General features: G+C 43.8%; 1 protein-coding gene across 1 annotated transcript in view; it reads right to left on the bottom strand.

Moving 5' to 3' along the window:
* The window catches only part of AGPAT4 (1-acylglycerol-3-phosphate O-acyltransferase 4), an 87,565-nt gene that overhangs the window by 8,658 nt on the left and 59,790 nt on the right, over nucleotides 1-19,117 (bottom strand). The window contains exons 6-8 of the mRNA XM_082306314.1: nucleotides 13,960-14,062; nucleotides 11,736-11,811; nucleotides 3,116-3,314 (exon numbers count right to left, since the gene is read on the bottom strand). Coding sequence (XP_082162440.1) covers nucleotides 3,116-3,314; nucleotides 11,736-11,811; nucleotides 13,960-14,062 — 378 coding nt within the window. The remainder of the gene's footprint in view (nucleotides 1-3,115; nucleotides 3,315-11,735; nucleotides 11,812-13,959; nucleotides 14,063-19,117) is intronic.

Genomic DNA, 19,117 nt, shown 5'->3' with positions numbered 1-19,117 from the left:
TCAGCTTTTGGCTACAAAAGTCAATGTGACGGCTTGGGCTGAAGTTTTTAGATGCTTCCACAGAAAGAGACAAATGATTCCCAACTAGCAATAACATTGCTTTTAAAGGGATATAGTGAAACAGAAACAGACTGTAACATACTAAGAGAACCACTGCTCTTTTGGTGAGTAATGACATACCCACTTTTAAGTGACCAGGATAAACCAGCTCTGCTTTTTGTTTGTTTTACTGAAGGCTGAGCTTCCTTCCACTCCCACAGATCTCTTCCCTCCACAGCTTCACGGAGGCTGCTATCTGCTAATAAGTGACAACATCATCTTTCTTTTTGTCTGCTCATCAGCCAGAGGTGGCTGGCTGAGTCTAATCAGGCGACAGCCACTACTACAGGCAATGCAGCGTCTTCTGCTGTGCCGCAAATCCTGGCCAATTACAAGCACTTTGGGTTTGATCACACCAGGTATTTAAAGTGAGAACAGAGCTGTTGCTAAGCACAGAGGTCTTTCAAAGGTTGCAGAGGACTGCAACCTGCAGCATCCCACAAAGGTGGTGAATATGTATGGGGCAACAATGCACATCGCAGCGGGCTGTTAATCTCACCACTCTTAATGCATTCCTCAGCTGTGCTTTTGCAGCCTGGGAGCTCATGCGTTCATTCTGGCAGCAGACTGCTGCTGTAGCATTCTGTTAGCTCCAGCATTACAAATAACCTGAGAACCTTTGGATTATCACTGCATTCAAAAGAGGACTCACAGCAGCCTGCTTATTAATCTTTCCTTGTGGCTAGAGGCAGAAGAAAGCTAAGTGGGGAGTAAGACAGCAAGAAAAAAAAAGAAAAAAAGGACTCTGCTGTCCATTCTTAGTAGCATCATAGCTTTTTTTTCTTTACAGGTTCTTTCCCTCCCTTCCTGACAGAGAGAAGACATGACCTAGTTGTAAAGGCCACTAATGGCAAGATGGTATTGCACTTACAGTGGGGAGTGTAGTGTCATCCAACTAAATTAATAAGGGCTAAATCCAGAAACATCACAGATGCCACAATGCCAAGCATTAAAGCATCCAGCCCTGAGGTTAAAATCCAGAACCCTGAATTATGCAGTGAGGTTCCCTGTGGAGGGTACCTAAGGCATGAGGCACTTTGGAATGGCACCTGAACAACCAGCCCACTGAGTGGAGAAGCTGAATTAAGAGGAAAATGCTGAAGGAAAGATGAGAAATTTAAAAATTTTGCAAAGGGTAAGCTTCAGTGCCCCATTAGGCCATGGTTCCACAGCCCAGTACAAAACATAGACCATGCCAGCCTTTCTTCCACAGGCAGAACAAATGCCCTCTTGAGTGCTACTGCCAGAGACGTAGCATTTGCAATGGTGTCATACCTCATCCCGCCCACTGCTGTATACCCATTTTGAACTAAAGCACAGGGGAGACCGACTGACCTTTCTCTGTAACTGAAGGGGATTTTGAACCCACCTCCTCCCATTCCTGAGGAGCACACCCAAACCATGGTGCACACTCTTTGCTCCCCTCCTATTCACTGGGCAGGGGGCGGAGGGTGGGGGGGGTGGCAGAGAGGAGGAGAGGGAGCACTACTTGTGCCTTTCAACAAGTAGGGTTGGTGAAAAAAGGTGCTTCTAAATTGTAGCCACCGCTCCAAGAAATTCTTACACATTTTACATAAAACATTCCCAGGGTAAAAAGCACCACCAATTTCTCCAGGTGAGGACAAGAGCACAGGATTCCCCTCCCTTTCCCTCTACCTTGCCCACATTAACGTACCAACTATTATGCTGGACCTTATCCTTGCTCGTTTTCCTTCCTCTGGCCCAAAGCATCACAAAGCAAATATCCTGCGTGCGTGCGCACACACACAAACACGCACACACACAAACACACACACACACACAAATCCTTCCTTCTCCAATTATCTTCCTAAGAAACTTCCACAGTAGCTTATGTGGAGTTTGACTTAGTGGGCACTTCCTGAAAAAGAATATTGTGCGCCTACCATATCAAGCTCTTCACAGATGGGCAAAAGGAGATTAGTTAATTCATCTTGATCAGACTAGCGTGGGACCTGCTCAAGATTCAGATGTTTTGAGAATGAAAAGAAATATCATGTGTTAGGAACAATTTCCTAGGTAGAGAGCAAAGATGCACTTCTGAGACAATAAAATGCTCTGTGTTTTCCTGTTTCCTCTGTGTTGCTATTTTGGACATGGCTTTTTAACCTAACTTTAATATCTCTGCATTCAAGCTCACTGAAAGCCAGAAGGACTGTGAAGTTCTGTTTCTTTTTCAAAGGATGTTTGTAATATACACAGGTGTTAAGGTGATGAAGCCATAAATACATGTGATTGTCAGTGCAGCCATCGAAAATATTTGCTTTATAAATGTATGGCTTATTCTAGAAGGGAACTTATTCTTCAAACAGGCACTCAATATGCCATAACGTGTAGACACACAGATATGATGTTATTTGCTAAACTGACCTTGTTCCTGCTTCCATGAAGGACACCAAATGAGATCTCCCTCCCTTTCTGTGGGCCAGCTCCTTGTTTCGTTTTCCTTCCTCCTCTTAAATAACACACAAGTTTAAACACAAACAAAGGCAGTTCAGAACTACCACAGGAACTGTAGGAATCACCTGTGATAGTCTATGCCCTCTGCTACGTAAGTCAGAATAGATGGCCGCAACAGGCTGTTCTTCAATCACAAGTTCATGGATTTCTGGTGGATGACGTATCAGACTATGATTAGATGAAAGAATTCTCAACAGAATAAATTAGCCTTGAGCTCCTCTTCTAGGCATTCAAAGTGCAACCCAGCAACACACTGCACAAGAAAAGAAAGCCTCTTGTAGGCAACCCACTAGAAAGTTACTATTTTGATTTCTACAGAAACAGAAGATTTTGTCTGCAGCTCTTACGAAAAATAATACAACTATACAAAAACAGAGCAAAAAAAAAAAAAAAAATCTATTTAACGTATTCCAGGCTAAAATGGATATAGTATCAGATGATCTGTTGAATTCACAAGTCATGTCTATATTTAGTAAGCCTCAATAAATCATGTCTGACAGTTACCCTGTAAGTAATCTTTCTGTTTTAGAATACTTACCCATTACAATGACAAATGCAAAACTAGCCAGTGTCAGTGATGATCCACTGTTGATCATGTTGATGAGCAGCTTGAATAAAGGATATAGCAGCAATAAGGCCCAGAAAAGCCAGTTCAAAAGCGTCCATGGTCGTCGGGGTGGTATTATAGGGACTGCTGGGTAGGTTCCTGTTCGGTAGTACTCTTCCTGGAATGCATCCTAGTAGAACAAAGGAGGGCAACAATTAAATCCCCACCTGCCAATAGAACTAGCCATTCCTGACTTTGACGTTCCTCTTTCTGCACGCCTGTAACCACGGGGGAAGATCAAAGACCAAGTCATGGCTGGAAAGCTTTTACTTTGAAGTCAATGAACACACAGTGGGAAGAAGAAAAAAAAAAAAAAAAAAAAAAGAGCTTACATTGATGTGCGCATCCTTTCTTTCACCTACACACAGAAGCCTGAAAAATAGCACCCCTGGAGAGTATAACAAGCCTAGTAAAACAAGAAGGGCGAGGGGATGTACACGCCTGCAGCAATGTAGACTTCACTGTTGAACCTGCAAGGGCCACAGCTACTGGACAAATACTGCTGGTAAGCCAGAGAAGTGTTTGGGCTACATGCTCAGCAGTGGATCCTCTGTTCCCTAATGTTTTCTCCAACCACTGCTCTAAAACAGCATCCACAGCCCTGTCAGAAAGGTGAGCAGACACCATCTTGTCCCACACTCCAAAGAACACCACTCCCTCCTGTCTGCTTTGTCCCATAGATGAAGTCTTGTTCATCTTGTCCCCATGAAGCACACAAAAGGAAGTTTGGGTGCTGAACCTCTCTACAGTTGAGCATACAAATAGTTTAGAATCTCTCACTGGTTCTGACCAAAGGACTCTCCCTTTTAGTATAATATGAGGAAGATAATGGGGTGGGGTTTGGATTTTTTTGTTTTGTGGTGCGTGTTTTTAAAGCACAGAAAACTCAGAATTCAGTACCTTCCTCTAGAGCCCCTATGGGTGAAGGGCATTGCCTTTAGTGATGTGATCAATCCAAGATATCAAAGTGGGTGGGGAGAAAACCCCTTCCTTCTGGTTCAAAAGCAAAGATTATTAATCTGTGTTATCAGAACTGGTTAATTAATGAAGTCAGAATCAGACTTACATAAAAAGGAACCTCAATTTAGTCAGAATGAAGTGCTAAATTTCTGCAAAGAAAGGAATGCTTCATTACGGTTTCCAAAAATTCTGGCAAAGCCAAGATTGTCCTAATCAACCACAAGAAGATTATTTCTACTATGGTATGATTTTACATTTACTTACACTCCAGCTGACACAGACAATTCTTTAATTATTTAATGGCAACTTGAGCAATTACAGGCTGCTACCGTTTTATCTATTTCAAAGGGAACATTTAGCTTTTAAGAGATTACACAGTAATTAAAGCATTGCACTGTCTTTATTGAGACTAGAAAAATTATGGCTGTTTTACGCTTGTGAGCTAGATTGTACTGGGATCACAATGGCCAATTAATTAGCTGTCTTCAACAAATTACACAGTGTATGAAGTTTTCTTTACAGTGCCTTGAGGATTTTGGTTTATGACTGGTTTAACAAGGAGCTACTAATCATCAGTAAATTGAATTCTGCTATATACAATTAAGTTTCTAAACACCCGTATCACCCAGAAAATTTAAGAATTTCTCTTACTGGTATCGCCATTAGGGGGCCTATCACTACAGACAGCAAGATAGACTCACTTAAAACAAGCACCGCAGTTTTTGTTGGCTCTGCACAGCACTAGGGGCAGCAAAACTGTTGATCACATCTCACCAAGAGGTTTGAGACAGACGGAAGAAATATACAACGGGCAAAACAATGTCAATGCCATCACCTGCACTACACGTTTTACACCGTTGTGGGGAACAGCTCTTCAATTCAGTTACGATTCCTTACCCTTAAAAACATTCACATTCCTTGCAGAAGAGGAATGCGTTGTGGGTTGATCTGTCTTCTACACTTTTGCAAGGGTGCCTATGGATGGTACCCATTAACAGCTCAAGTCAGCATTTAAACCCATGATGTACCTCAAAATTTCCCTCAATCACCTCGTCCACATTAAGTTCCTTTCATTCCCCTGCATATAGAGCTCGTTTTCAGTTTATAATAAATCCCACCCACCCAAATATCATATTCGGACATAGAAACATGCTCCCTCTAATGCACCCACCAAATCGGAGTTACTTCAGACAGTGGGCTCGGCAATGGAGTGGGGGGAAATCAGGAAACATCCACCATCTTGTGAGAGGCCTACCGGATCCTTCCTCCCTGCTCCCACCAGGGAGGTCTGACTGCAGAAGTATGGCACTGCCCTTTCATGAGGAAGCCCACAAAGAATGAGTGTCCAAAAATATACCCTTTGTTCCCAAACGCTGCAGTTCTGTACACTTCCCCTCTTCAGTTATGCTTTGCTAGTTCCCTGGGGCATTTCAGCATATATTTTCATGCCCTGTTTTCCATGCTTCTCTTACAAGTGAGAAGAGTTAGAAGCTCGCTTTCTTTTTAATGGAAATTAAGATTCTCAAGCAGATCTTCCATTTCAGGCGCTGAGGCTGTAAGGAGGTAAAAAAAAGAAAACAAACATGCAAGGACCAGCAGAGTTGTGACTATTATACAGTACCTCTCCAGATCAGGCACTAAGATGCTCAACCCGATCCTTGTTATAGTCAAAGGGAGTCCTTTTAGCAATAGCAGGGAAAGGAAAGAGAAAGGGAAAGGGGAGGGGCAATGTGCAACCCAAATTGCACCTCTGTCATAATTCGGCAGCGCTGGCCACCTGTGGAAGGACAAAATTTACCCCATGTGAGAGAGAAGCATGTGGACATGGTGCTTACTGTAAGCCTGGAAAAAGAAGGAGAACAGCGTTTGGTTTAGAACAGCACGGTGCCACTGTTCATCTTGCAAGGCCCTGTTCATTGCATTTGCAGCAGTGGCTAAACCAGAAAATGAAGTGGTAAGTAGCAAGAACACATACACACCAGATTCCCAAAGAGCAGTACCTCAGACTGAGGTACATTTAACTGAGATCAGGCAATGAGGTAAAAAACAACACAACAAGCTTTTCTCAGACTCTCACTCCTTTACTAATGACAAAAAAAAAAAAAAAAGTCACGTTCCTTCATGTCAACACTGATTTCATTACTCATTCAAACAGCTTTGTGTCCCTGACCATCATGAGTGCACTGCACTCCAGCCTTGACCTCAGTACCTGTGGCATGCCCCACCTACTAAATCGTGCTATTAGAGCATAAATTCACCACCCTGCATGTAAGTCTTGAGAAGGTACTGCAAAATTGTGAAAATCACTGAGAAGAAGCAACGGCATATGCAACCATAATGCAAGATAAAATAGGGGCTCTGCTTTTCAGTAGCGTGCATACCTGGTCTTACTTTGAAACAGAAAGTGGAGTGCTATAACCAAAATAGACACAGCAGGGGATGAGTGCATATCTTGCAATGAATTACTGCCCTTTGAATACAGTTTTGTTACATTTTATCATAAATATTTACTGACTCTGAAGACATTAACCTGGAACAGAATTCATTTTTGGAAACAACACCTTGGTGGCAATGCTGCTTGTTATCCAACCTAAGATCCAATTATCTTTTTAAAGATGCATGGCAGAAAGGTGAAACAGAATTGCATTTTTACTCTGCAGGTGGGCTTTCATCATCTCAGAACTCTTGAAGAAGTTGTCCCTGCTCTGTATTCTCCCAGTCTGATTTTACAGAGACATGGGCTTGTGTAAACCAGGAATGACTGCAATGAAAAAACAGTTTTACTAATATGAAACAGCTGAAGGAAGAGGAACATGCCACCTTCAGAAAAAAAAAAAACAAAACTACTACCAAACCTAAAAAAAAACAACCAATCAAAAAAATGCCACACAACCAAAAAGGTTTTAATGGAAAGGAAAACTGAACACACATTCCTTCCTCCTATACTTAAGTAGGAAACTATGGATTTAACCAACCAACGAAGCTGTTATGAAGATGTACGCTCTGTTTGCACTAGAAATAACTGAGTGCTTGCCAAAGAGGGAATAACAGAAAAAACTTGATTTACTGCAAAGTATGTAATAAAGGATTCAGGAAAACAATCACCACATTCTTATTTATGTTCTTGTCTTGCAAATGTCTCAACATTTCTTAGGAACGTGAAGCAAGGTTACAGATAAAGTCACAGTAGCAGAAAGTGGACTTTTGCAATGTTCAGCAAAAGGACCATTTGCATTTATACGCCTGTAGAGAGAGCACAGGCCCACGGGTAACATAATGCCTTTCCACAGAAAGGTGTTAAGGGTCACGTCTGAATTAGGTGTTAGGGCACAATTTACAAGAAGGGAGATCAGAGGCAAAGCTAGTCGATAGACAACTGAGGTCTCAACACACATTTACCTTCCACATTCCTGTAAGCAAGCTGCTTAGAGAGGTTACAAATTAAACCAGAAATGGTCATAGTAGTCATGGTTTGAAGCTGAGAAACACTAGACCATCGTCAATACAGAAATGCCAGCATGGTGTTCTGGGTGGAGTACAACAAACGGCACAGCAGAATTTTGCTGCCCCAGTAAGAGGAAACCAGAGCGTAGCTATATTCTATCACTTCTAAATCCCAAGCACCGCTGTATTCCAGTCTGAATACATAACGTAGATCAATTTATTGAAGCAAACTGAGCTGCCAGGCCCTCATGCCTTGCATACCTATGACTCCCACTGACTGAAATGGGAGTGCTGTGTGTATTCAAAGGGCACATCCCCCAACCATTATCTCCTATGTTCATAAAAACAAAACCCACAAGAAACAGATTCTGAAAGTCTGAAGGATGCATGTGAAAGTATTTGGGAAAAAAAATAATCTACAAACACACAGTCATTATTATTCTGCCCCCATCCTATGTAATTAGGAATCTTAAATGCATGCCTTCTATGCATGCAATGTGAAAGCAATTTATCAGCCTGTCCTATTATTTTTGGATCTTTGCCTTGGTAAAAAGACAGAGTAAAACAAGGGACAAAAATTTTAGAATCACAGAATAGTTTGGGTTAGAAAGGACCTTTAAAAGTCATGTAGTCCAACGCCCCTGCAATGAGCAGGGACATCTTCAACTAGATCAGGTTGCTCAGAGCCCCGTCCAACCTGACCTTGAATGTTTCCAGGGATGGGGCATCTACAACCTCTCTGGGCAACCCGTTCCAGTGTTTCACCACACTCATTGTAAAAAAACTTCTTCCTTATACCTAGTCTAAACCTACCCTCTTTTAGTTTAAAACCATTACCCCTTGCCCTATTGCAACAGGCCCTGCTAAAGAGTCTGTCCCCATCTTTCTTATAAGCCCCCTTCAGGTACTGGAGGACTGCAATAAGGTCTCCCAGAAGCCTTCTCTTCTCCAGGCTGAACAACCCCAGCTGTCTCAGCCTGTCCTCATAGGAGAGGTGCTCCAGCCCTCTGACCATCTTCGTGGCCCTCCTCTGGACCCACTCCAACAGGTCCATGTCCTTCCTGTGCGGGGGGCTCCAGAGCTGGACGCAGTACTCCGGGTGGGGTCTCATGAGTAGAGGGGCAGAACTGCCTCCCTCGACCTGCTGGTCACGCTTCTTTTGATGCAGTGCAGGATATGGTTGGCCTTCTGGTGTGCCAGCGCACGTTGCTGGGTCATGTTGAGCTTCTCATCAACCAACACCCCCAAGTCCTTCTCTGCAGGGCTGCTCTCAATCCATTCTCTGCCCAGCCTGTACTTGTGCTTGGGACTGGCCTGACCCATGTGCAGGACCTTGCACTTGGCCTTGTTGAACCTCATGAGGTTCACATGGGCCCAATTCTTGAGCTTGTCCAAGTCCCTCTGGATGGCACCCCATCCCCCAGGTGTGTCAATCGCACCACTCAGCTTGGAGTCATCTGCAAACTTGCTGAGGGTGCACTCAATCCCACTGTCTACGTCATTGATGAAGATATTAAATAGTACTGGTCCCAATACAGATCCCTGAGGGACACCACTTGTCACCAGTCTCCATCAGGACATTGAGCCGTTGACCACTACCCTCTCCTCTGGATGTGACCATCCAACCAATTCCTCATCCACCAAACAGTCCATCCATCAAATCCATCCCTCTCCAATTTAGAGAGAAGGATGTTGTGGGGGACCGTGTCAAAGGCCTTACAGAAGTCCAGGTAGATGACATCCATAGCTCTTCCCTTGTCCACTGACGTAATCGCTCCATCATAGAAGGCCACTAGATTGGTCACGCAGGACTTGCCATTGGTGAAGCCATGCTGGCTGTCTCGAATCACCTCCCTGTCCTCTATGTGCTTTAGCATAGATTCTAGGAGGATCCGTTCCATGATCTTCCCAGGCACAGAGGTGAGGCTGACAGGTCGGTAGTTCCCAGGGTCCTCCTTTCTACCCTTTTTAAAAATAGGTGCAATGTTTCCCTTTTTCCAGTCACCTGGGACTTCACCTGACTGACAGGACTTTTCAAATATCATGGAGAGTGGCTTGGCAACTACGTCAGCCAATTCCCTCAGGACTCTGGGATGCATCTCGTCAGGAACCCATGTTCAAGTTCCTCAGGTGGTCATAAACCTGATCTTCTCTTACAGTGGGAGGGACTTTGCTCCCCCAGTCTCCATCTTGCAGTCCATCCACTTGAGAGGTGTGGGGTGAGAAGTTGCCAGTGAAGACTGAGGCAAAAAAGTTGTTGAGTACCTCAGCCTTCTCCTCATCTGCTGTTACCAGTATGCCAGTCTTGCTCATCAGGGAGGGTACACTTTCTTTGATCTTCCTTTTCTGGCTGATGTACCTGTAGAAGCCCTTCTTATTATTCTTTGCATCCTTTGCCAAGTTCAGCTCCAGCTGTGCCTTGGCCTTCCTGATCCCATCCCTACACAACTGGGCAGCATCCCTATGCTCTTCCCAGGATACCTGTCCCTGCTTCCACTGCCTGTGCATTTCCTTCCTGCCCTTTAGTTTGACCAGCAGGTCTTGACTCATCCATGCTGGTCTCTTGCCTCTCTTTCCCGCCTTCTTACACCTGGGTATTGAGAGCTCTTGCCCTCTATGGAAAGTGCCCTTAAAGCTCTGCCAGCTCTGTTCTGCTCCCTTGTCCCTGGGGGCAGTTTCCCAGGGGTCCTATTGACTAACTCCTCGAAGAGCTGGAAGTTTGTTTTCCTAGAATTCAGGGTCCTGACTTTACTCTTCGCCTGACCCATATCCCTCAGGACTGCAAACTGCACTCCAGTGCATGACTACTGCAGCCCAGGCTGCCTCCAATGTTGACGTCACCGATTAGCTCACTTGCGTTGGTGACCAACAGGTCCAGTATCGCATCCCCTCTGGTAGGCCTGTCTATTACCTGGCTTAGGAAGTTATCCTCAAGCCATTCCAGGAGTCCCCTGGATTGCCTACAGCTCACCATGCTACTTTTCCAGCAGATGTCGGAGTGGTTGAAGTCCCCCAGCAGGACGAGAGCCTGCGAGCGTGATGCCTCCGGTAGCTGGGGTAAGAAGACTTTGTCAATAGGCTCCCCTTGATCGGGCGGCCTGTAGCAGACACCAGCCACAAGGTTCCCTTTGTTGCCTTGGTCTCTGATTCTCACCCATAAGCTTTCAACCTGCTCGTGGCTATTCTTCAGAGACAGCTCTTCACACTCTGTCTGTTTCTTGATGTAGTGGGCAATGCCTCTGCCTCTCCTTCCTCGCCTCTCCCTTCTGAACAGCCTGTAGCCATCGATAGCTGCACTCCAGTCATGGGATTCATCCCACCAAGTTTCAGTAACAGCAACTAGGTCGTAGCTTTCTAGCAGCACAGTGGTTTCCAGCTCCTCCTGTTTGTTGCCCATGCTGTGCGCATTGGTATAGAGGAACTTCAGCTGGGCTTTCGCCATGTCACCTTCTTAGAGGAACACACCTTAATTTCTTTGAGGTATTTCACTGGTGTTTCCCTGTTGTCTCCTATTACCTCAGGAGTCCCTGGCTCATCTGCGTAAGACTTCAAGTGTGCTGCAGTGTAGCAAGCATGTCTCAGAGCAACAGGCTGAGGACCCTCGCTAGCACCCTATCCCTCTAGTCTTGGTGTGTCATCCCACAGCTTGTGACGGGCAAGCCTGATATTATCCCCCTCCCCCTTCAAGTCTAGTTTAAAGCTCTGTCAATGAGCACCGCTAGCTTGTGAGCAAAGAGATTGTAATACACTAAAGCAAAATATACCTCATTTAGCCCACAAACTACTTCTTGATTTAGGAGGTGCCTTTAAGGGGAAGGAGGTCCTTCTACCAACCAGGAAGTAGTTGTGTTTTTTGTATCCTTATGCAACTTTCTAAAGAAGAGTTTTAAAACTACTCTGTCAAGGCTTGCTTAAGTTTTCTTCCTGCAGCTCTTTAAGAATAAAATAAAGGCAATCATGACTGACAGCACAAGACCAATTTGTGTCCGGAAAAACAGAGCACTTATCCTGAAAAACAAACAAACCAACCAACCAACCCCGAGCCCCCACAGCAGGACCACTACACATGCACACTGTAAAGGTCTACTAGAAGTATAAAAAACTGAGCACTAGTGGCTCACAAATGCTGTCTTGACAAAAAACCAACCTTTTCTTGATATAGTTTGTGGAGCCAGTTAGAGCATTCCTGCTCGTCTTCTGGGACTTCCTCTAGCGGAATCCGCCTGCCAATGGTAAACAAGAGAAGTTGAAGAACATTAAATACTTTGGCTCCCATGAACAGCACTTACAATATACAGACAGATTATCCATCTGACAGGAGACTCACTACGTTTTCCACCTTTTTTTAGTTTGTGGTAACAGCTCCCAGATCAGCAAAGCATAGTGTGCTTCTAGAGCCACCTTCAGTTTTTAGATGTTTCTGAAATTCAGAAATCTCAATTTCTGAAATAGTAATGCATTATGTTTGAGCTCACTAGAGCCACTTTTTACATAAAGATTTGCTATTTTTTGTTTCCAAACAAAGGTTTTGAATGAATTAATTTCTTACTTCACCTATGGAGTTCAAGGCTATCTTTAATCAGCTAGGCATTAGAGAGAAAAAACAAACTATTCTCCTTTTACCTAGGGTAAAGCACTCTAGTATTTCTCAGATAACATTTACAATTCCTATAATTTTTGTTACATGCAGCTTAGCTAGATAATTTCCAGCAAAACGCCTCCTATCACTGAAAAACCCTCTCTTGACAAAACAGTTTCCATCACATTACATGAATTCTGGTCAATAATCCTGTGACAGAAAAAAATCCCCTTGTCATTGTCATTTAGGTATGTTAATAGTAATATTTAATAATTTTACATTTTCCAATATAGCATATATTTTAATTAATATCCATTAAGAGCAACATCAAATTAACTTCGTTCAGCACAGGAGAGAGCACTTTTCACAGTCAGGGCACTCCTGTTTGCAGTTCATAAATTAAGAGTTGTGACACTACTGTTTTGTTCCTTTATTTAAGAGTCATAAGATGACAAACATTAGAAGTCAACACAATTTAAGCAGACACAAACAAGGCCATCCAAATTTTAAAAACTTCTAATGAGTACAACACCTACAGCACTTCAATAAGCAAATATAAAGAATTTTGAAGAACATCTGTGATGGTCCCCAATTGATTGCCAAAAAAAAATTTTGCCATGAGGTTTAACCTGCCTGTAAGAGCTTTTCAGGAAGCACAAAAGGACAGAAGTGCAAATAGGTAGCCCAAGTCATGAAAAGCAATTTCCATGCTCTGCCAGATTGACTTGCAGCAGGCTGGAAGGGTATAAAGGGAGTCACAGGAAGATGCACACTGTTATACTGTTGAAGGAATGGCCCACACAGGTATGGCCAGCTGCTCCTCCACGAACACCAGCCAGCCAGCCCATGTACACCAAACACAAGGCCACTAGGCTGAGCTACCCATGAGAGCCAAATAGGAATGCAAACTCATGTCACATCCATGAGGAATCAAGAGAAAGTTTCTTTTTACCCTTGGGCAAAACCAGTTCTGAAGAAAATATTTTTTCAAACAGGCAGAAAAGGGGAGGTAAGAAGAAAAGGTCGCCCTACTCCACTTCATGTTGGTACCCAAGACAAACCAATTGGACCAGCCAATTATAGCTATAATTGGGTTATGATGAACTGATCACTTGTGGGATCACTTCTAGGCTCCTATGGTCCAACCCTAAACCATCAGATACCCTGCGTGCCTGTAGCATGGGTGCTGCTTGTAGAACCTGGTCTGGAAATAAGGGCCTTGGAATTGCCGCATTCTCATTAAGATTATGGGAAGCCATTGGGGTATCATCACTTAGAGAAACATTAATGATACAGAATCCAAGTAATTGTTTTTTCATTAAACGACCCCCTTCTTGGTAGGGAGGGAGCAGCAGTCAAATACATCAACAACTACACCAGAGATGGGAACAGTCCTGAGCCTGGCCTCCACCTGAGTGGAAACTACTGTGCCAGAGAGGGGTGTAAAGCCACCCCATCAGAACACTTAGTAGATGTTTGGTATTCTGGCCAAGTGAGTGAAAAGAGGCCCCGCTGTTGCTGCTGAGCTGACAAATAGACACACAAGTGAATAAAAAAATAACAAACAAAAAATCCTGTAGAGCTTTATAGGGTCCCCACATATTTATAGTCACAGAACTTTACAAGAAACCCTTCCCATCCCATATGCGTTTTTATCTACAGTTTTGTGAAGCCAGGTTGGTAGAGATTTGCTATCCGTTATCTACTTGAAAGTATTTCCTTACTTGTGTAATTGTGACTGCAAGTACACGCTTCTGTATGCCAAAAGGGAATTAAAATATGGATTACTTGCCTTACATATAAATCTGCATGATATTTCTTTCCATTTAGAACTCCCAGCAATGTTGGATTCTCATTGTTTCTAAAATTGAGGGTAGAATCATAGACTGCAGAAACTACAAAAAGAGAAACAGGTTATGTGATTACTGTAGTAATAGAATGGAAATAAGTCAATCTCTCTCAGACAAGGAATACATTTAAATACAAAGTCATCAGCAATAGCACCATAGTTTGAGCTGTCACCAAGTTAAAGATGACAACGGAATATTCAACATGCAGGTTTTAATAAGACAAATAACCAGTGACTCTTTCAGGAACTGCACCAGTAGAATGGAACGGTTTGCTCTCCACCCTTAGCTCCCTCCCCGCCAGGTGCAGAATGTCGGGCATAGGGAACACAGTTACAGTTTCTGATAGTTAATATAGCTAGGACATCCTAGGAGTCAAATAGCTGAAAAACTATTAGCTTTCTCAGCTCACTGTGAATGACACAACTCCCCCCCAGATCTGAGTAAATAACCAAGCAGATAAATACTTTATAAAAAAATGAACAATATATACAGTTTGAACAAGAATAGGTAAAGTGTGCATGAGACACATCCTACAGCAAGAGGGCTTAATACAACTATGAATTGCTGAGGTTCAAAACAACCTCCCCTTCATGTCCATTATTTGGTAACTGAGGCACTTGCTATAGGGCAAAGCCAGAGACAGAATAACAGACCATGTCCTGTGTGAGCTGGCCTGCTGCTATGAAGACAGGCAGCTGCGAGGAATACAACATCCAAGTTCCACAGAACAAAACTGCAACCAAACTTTCAGCCTCGAGAAAACACTGTTTCTGCAGTTCAGGACCGCACAGTAACAGTAATAGTGAAGGTCATTTATAGTTAAACTAAGGCAGCATTAACCAGCAGTTTCTACAGAAAAAGTGTTCACTGTTTTAAACCACATAAGGTATTTCAAGAGTCTGTTTGACCACATCCTTAGAGACACTATTTTCCTACTGTCACAAAATTACCAGAGAGCAATTAGTTTTCCTGACACTGAAACCAATTGTGCATCGTGGTACAAATTCTAAGATCAATGCCAGCAACAACTTTTTTTTTTTTTTGTTTTTGTCACAAAAGTGACTAACGTGCACTTCACACGTAGCTTGCTGTATTTTAGGTTTTCTGCTCTAGAGTTTTGCAATAGTGATGAACCTTTATTGTGACCTACCTAAGAAAGCCTTTTATCACACAGAACAGATTTGCTTTTGGTTTTGAAGCCTCCCTAGCTAAGAGAGATAAATATGGCTTGGTCACAACATTCAGCCCCCAGAAACTCACCACAACATTTCTTATTGCAAAACAGAATCCATAGCACAGAACAGAACAGCCTACTTCAGCACTGCAAGGAAATCCTGAAAACAGAGGCCAAAACCCTGTCACTGCATACGGACTGTATTGCTCATTAACAACTCTATTCTTTTCCTACTACAGTTGGGTTTTTAGCCCAAGCTCAAAACCACACTACATAAGCCAAAATCTACTTCAAGTGCACTAAAAAGATCAGTTTTCACACACAAACACACATTTGTTGGTGAATCAATAAATGGTTACAGCCACAGCCAGGGGTTCAACTACTTAAACCATGGGACTTGCTTTGAGAAACCTGGTCTACCAGGGGCTGATGGGGTCCATCTGTCAGAGAAGGGGAAGAGCACCTTCACTCATAGGCTTGCCAAGCTGGTAAAGAGGGCTTTAAACTAAAGTTGCCAGGGGGAGGGGAAACTCAATCCATCCCATTCCTACCAGTTTGATGCCCGTGCCAGCAACAGATGCTCAGAGCCTGGAGAAGGATCACAGGTCAGCAGGAGAGCACCTGAAGAGCAGCACAAAGGAATTCCAGCCACTCCAGCCAGTAAGTCAGCTTCACCAGGGGCCCAATTTAAATGCCTCTGTGCAAATGCACGTAGGACAGGGAATAAACAAGAGGAATTAGAGATGTGTGCACGTCTGCAGGCCTATGATCTTACTGGAATCATGGAGTGTTGGAATGGAAGGATACAGGCTCTTTAGGAATGACAGGCAGGGGAGATGAGGAGGGGGTGTTGCCCTCTATGTCAACGACCAGCTGGAGTGCACGGAGCTCCGCCTGGGGATGGATGAGGAACCAACCAAGAGCTTATGGGTCAGGATTAAAGGGAGGGCAGGGACAGGTGACATTATAGTGGGGATCTGCTACAGGCCACCTGACCAGGAAGACCGTGTGGATGAGGCCCTCTACAGACAAATAGGAGCAGCCTCACGTTCACAAGCCCTGGTCCTCAGGGGGGACTTCAACCACCCCAATATCTGTTGGAGGGACAACACAGCAGGGCACAAGCAATCCCAGAGGTTCGTGGAATTCATTGATGATAACTTCCTTCTCCAAGTGACAGAGAAGCCAAGGAGGAGAGGTACTATGGTGGACCTTGTGCTCACCAACAAGGAAGGGCTGGTGGGGAATGTGAAGCTCAAAGGCAGCCTTAGCTGCAGTGACCATGAAATGGTGGAGTTCAAGAGCCTTAGGGCACAGCAAGCTCACTACCCTGTGAGCTCACTACTGAGTTGTAGTCAACAGCTTGATGTCCAAGTGGAGACCAGTGATGAGTGGTGTTCCTCAGGGATCCATACTGGGACCGGAGCTGTTTAACATCTTTGACAACGATATGGACAGTGGGATTGAGTGCACACACAGCAAGTTTGCAGATGACGCCAAGATGAGTGGTGCAATTGACACACCTGAGGGACAGGATGCCATCCAGAGGGACTTGGACAAGCTTGAGAGTTGGGCCCATGTGAACCTCATGAGGTTCAAGGCCAAATGCAACGTCCTGCACATGGGTTGGGGCAATCCCAAGCACAAATACAGGCTGGGCAAAGAATAGATAGAGAGCAACCCTGAGGAGAAGAACTTGGGGGTGTTGGTTGACGAGAAGTTCAACATGACCCAGCAATGTGCGCTCGCAGCCCAGAAGGCCAACCATATCCTGGGCTGCATCAAAAGAAGCGTGACCAGCAGGTCAAGGGAGATGATTCTCCCTCTCTACTCAGGTCTCGTGAGACCCCACCTGGAGCCCCCCGCACAGGAAAGATATGGACCTGTTGGAGTGGGTCCAGAGGAGGACCACGAAGATGATCAGAGGGCTGGAGCACCTCTCCTATGAGGACAGGCTGAGGCAGCTGGGGTTGTTCAGCCTGGAAAAGAGAAGGCTCCGGGAAGACTTTATTGCAGTCCTCCAGTACCTGAAAGGGGCCTACAAGAAAGCTGGGAAGGAACTTTTTACAAGGGATCATAGTGATAGGACAAGCAGTAATGGCTACAAACTGGAAGAGGGTAGATTTAGATTAGATATTGGGAAGAAAGTCTTCACTCTGAGGGTGGTGAGGCACTGCAACAGGTTGCCCTGAGAAGTTGTGGATGCCCCATCCCTGGAAGTGTTCAAGGCCAGGCTGGATGGGACTTTGAGCAATCTGGTCTAGTGGAAGGTGTCCCTGCCCATGGCAGGGGGTTTAGAACTAGAAGATCTTTAAGGTCCCTTCCAACCCAAACCATTCTATGATTCTACTCTCCCTGTAGAACATAAGTAGGAAATTACTTTTTTGAAAAAATTATCTACCTCCATTTTTAAGCTTCTTAGTTTAGAAGGATTTTACTAATCTACTCTAATTTACTAATCCAATGTAATTGAAGGAAGACAAGAGCTCAATTTGGTTTATACAGGGTAAGCTTCTTAGTTTATTCTTTAATAGCATGAGATTATTCTAACAACAACAGGGACACAATAAAGGAAAGTATGATGTAAGCAGCACTTGTAGACATCTTCTAAAAGATGAAAGAACACTTGAGTTTTGATATTAATTGGGTGCTTGTTCAGACACATTGGAAGATGGGTCTCCTGTTCTGAAAAAACTTCTGCAGAGTTGGTCAGGAACATCTTTATGTGCTGATGGCCTGTCCTGGTTTCAGCTGGGGCAGAGCTAATTTTCTTCCTAGTAGCTGGTATAGTGCCGTGTTTTGGATTTAGTATGAGAATAACATTGATAACACACTGATGTTTTCGTTGTTGCTAATTAATGTTTATACCAGTCAAGGACTTTTCAGCTTCCCATGCTCTGCCAGGTGTACAAGAAACTGAGAGGAGGCACAGCCAGGGCAGCTGACCCAGCCTGGCCAAAGGGCTATTCCATACCATATGATGTCATGCTCAGCTGGGGGAAAGAGAAGGAAGGGGGAGGATGTTTGGCGTGATGGCTTTTGTCTTCCCAAGTAACTGTTATGTGTGATAGAACCCTGCTCTCCTGGAGATGGCTGCACACCTGCCTGCCCATGGGAAGTAGGGAATGAATTCCTTGTTCTGCTTTGCTTGCATGCACGGCTTTTGCTTTACCTATTAAACTGTCTTTATCTCAACCCATGAGTTTTCTCACTTTTACTCTTCTGATTCTCTCCTCCATCCCACCGTGGGGGGGAGTGAGCAAGTGGCTGGGTGGTGTTGAGTTGCTGGCTAGGGTTGAACCACAACATAGCCATACACAGAGTTTTCCTTCACTCCAGGGAAAAAAGATCCCATTCTAGTTTGTAACTGGTCTGTACTTTGATAATTCACTTCAGTCCTTTTTAATATCACACTGAAATCTTTTGGTGCAAAGCAGTGCCAAATCCAAGACAATGATAACATATGCAGGAGTAAACAGACCTCTGTTATATCCAGATATAAAATAAAGTGAAGACTTAAGCTTTTCCATTTTGAAAGTGCAGTAAAAGAACAACAGTAGACGTGTCAAAGAAAAAGACTGCACAGAATTAAAATTTGCCAGAAAGCTTCCACAGCCAAAGCAGCACTAGCATGCTGTGTGACACACTGGAATTGTTTTTCATTAAATGTGTATTTTGTAATTACATAATTAGAACTGGACATTTCATGACTTTCTCATCCAAAAGCTGAAGAGTCCAGAAATTTCACATTCTAAACCAAATAAAAAAAAAAAAACCTCCACAGTATCTTGAAAACATTGCAACTGTCTCACTCTCAGACCAACACAGGCAGCATTTGAGAAGTTTTGCTTCAATTGTGAAATAAAATATTTTCTCAAAGAAGTTATCTTAAAACATGTTTTTCATTAAAAACCAAACACAATTCA

Source organism: Platalea leucorodia, assembly GCF_965183815.1.
Source record: "Platalea leucorodia genome assembly, chromosome: 3".
NCBI classification, from domain to species: Eukaryota; Metazoa; Chordata; class Aves; order Pelecaniformes; family Threskiornithidae; genus Platalea; species Platalea leucorodia.
Note: the sequence above shows the minus strand (reverse complement) of the source record. Positions and strands in the feature narration are given on the sequence as shown.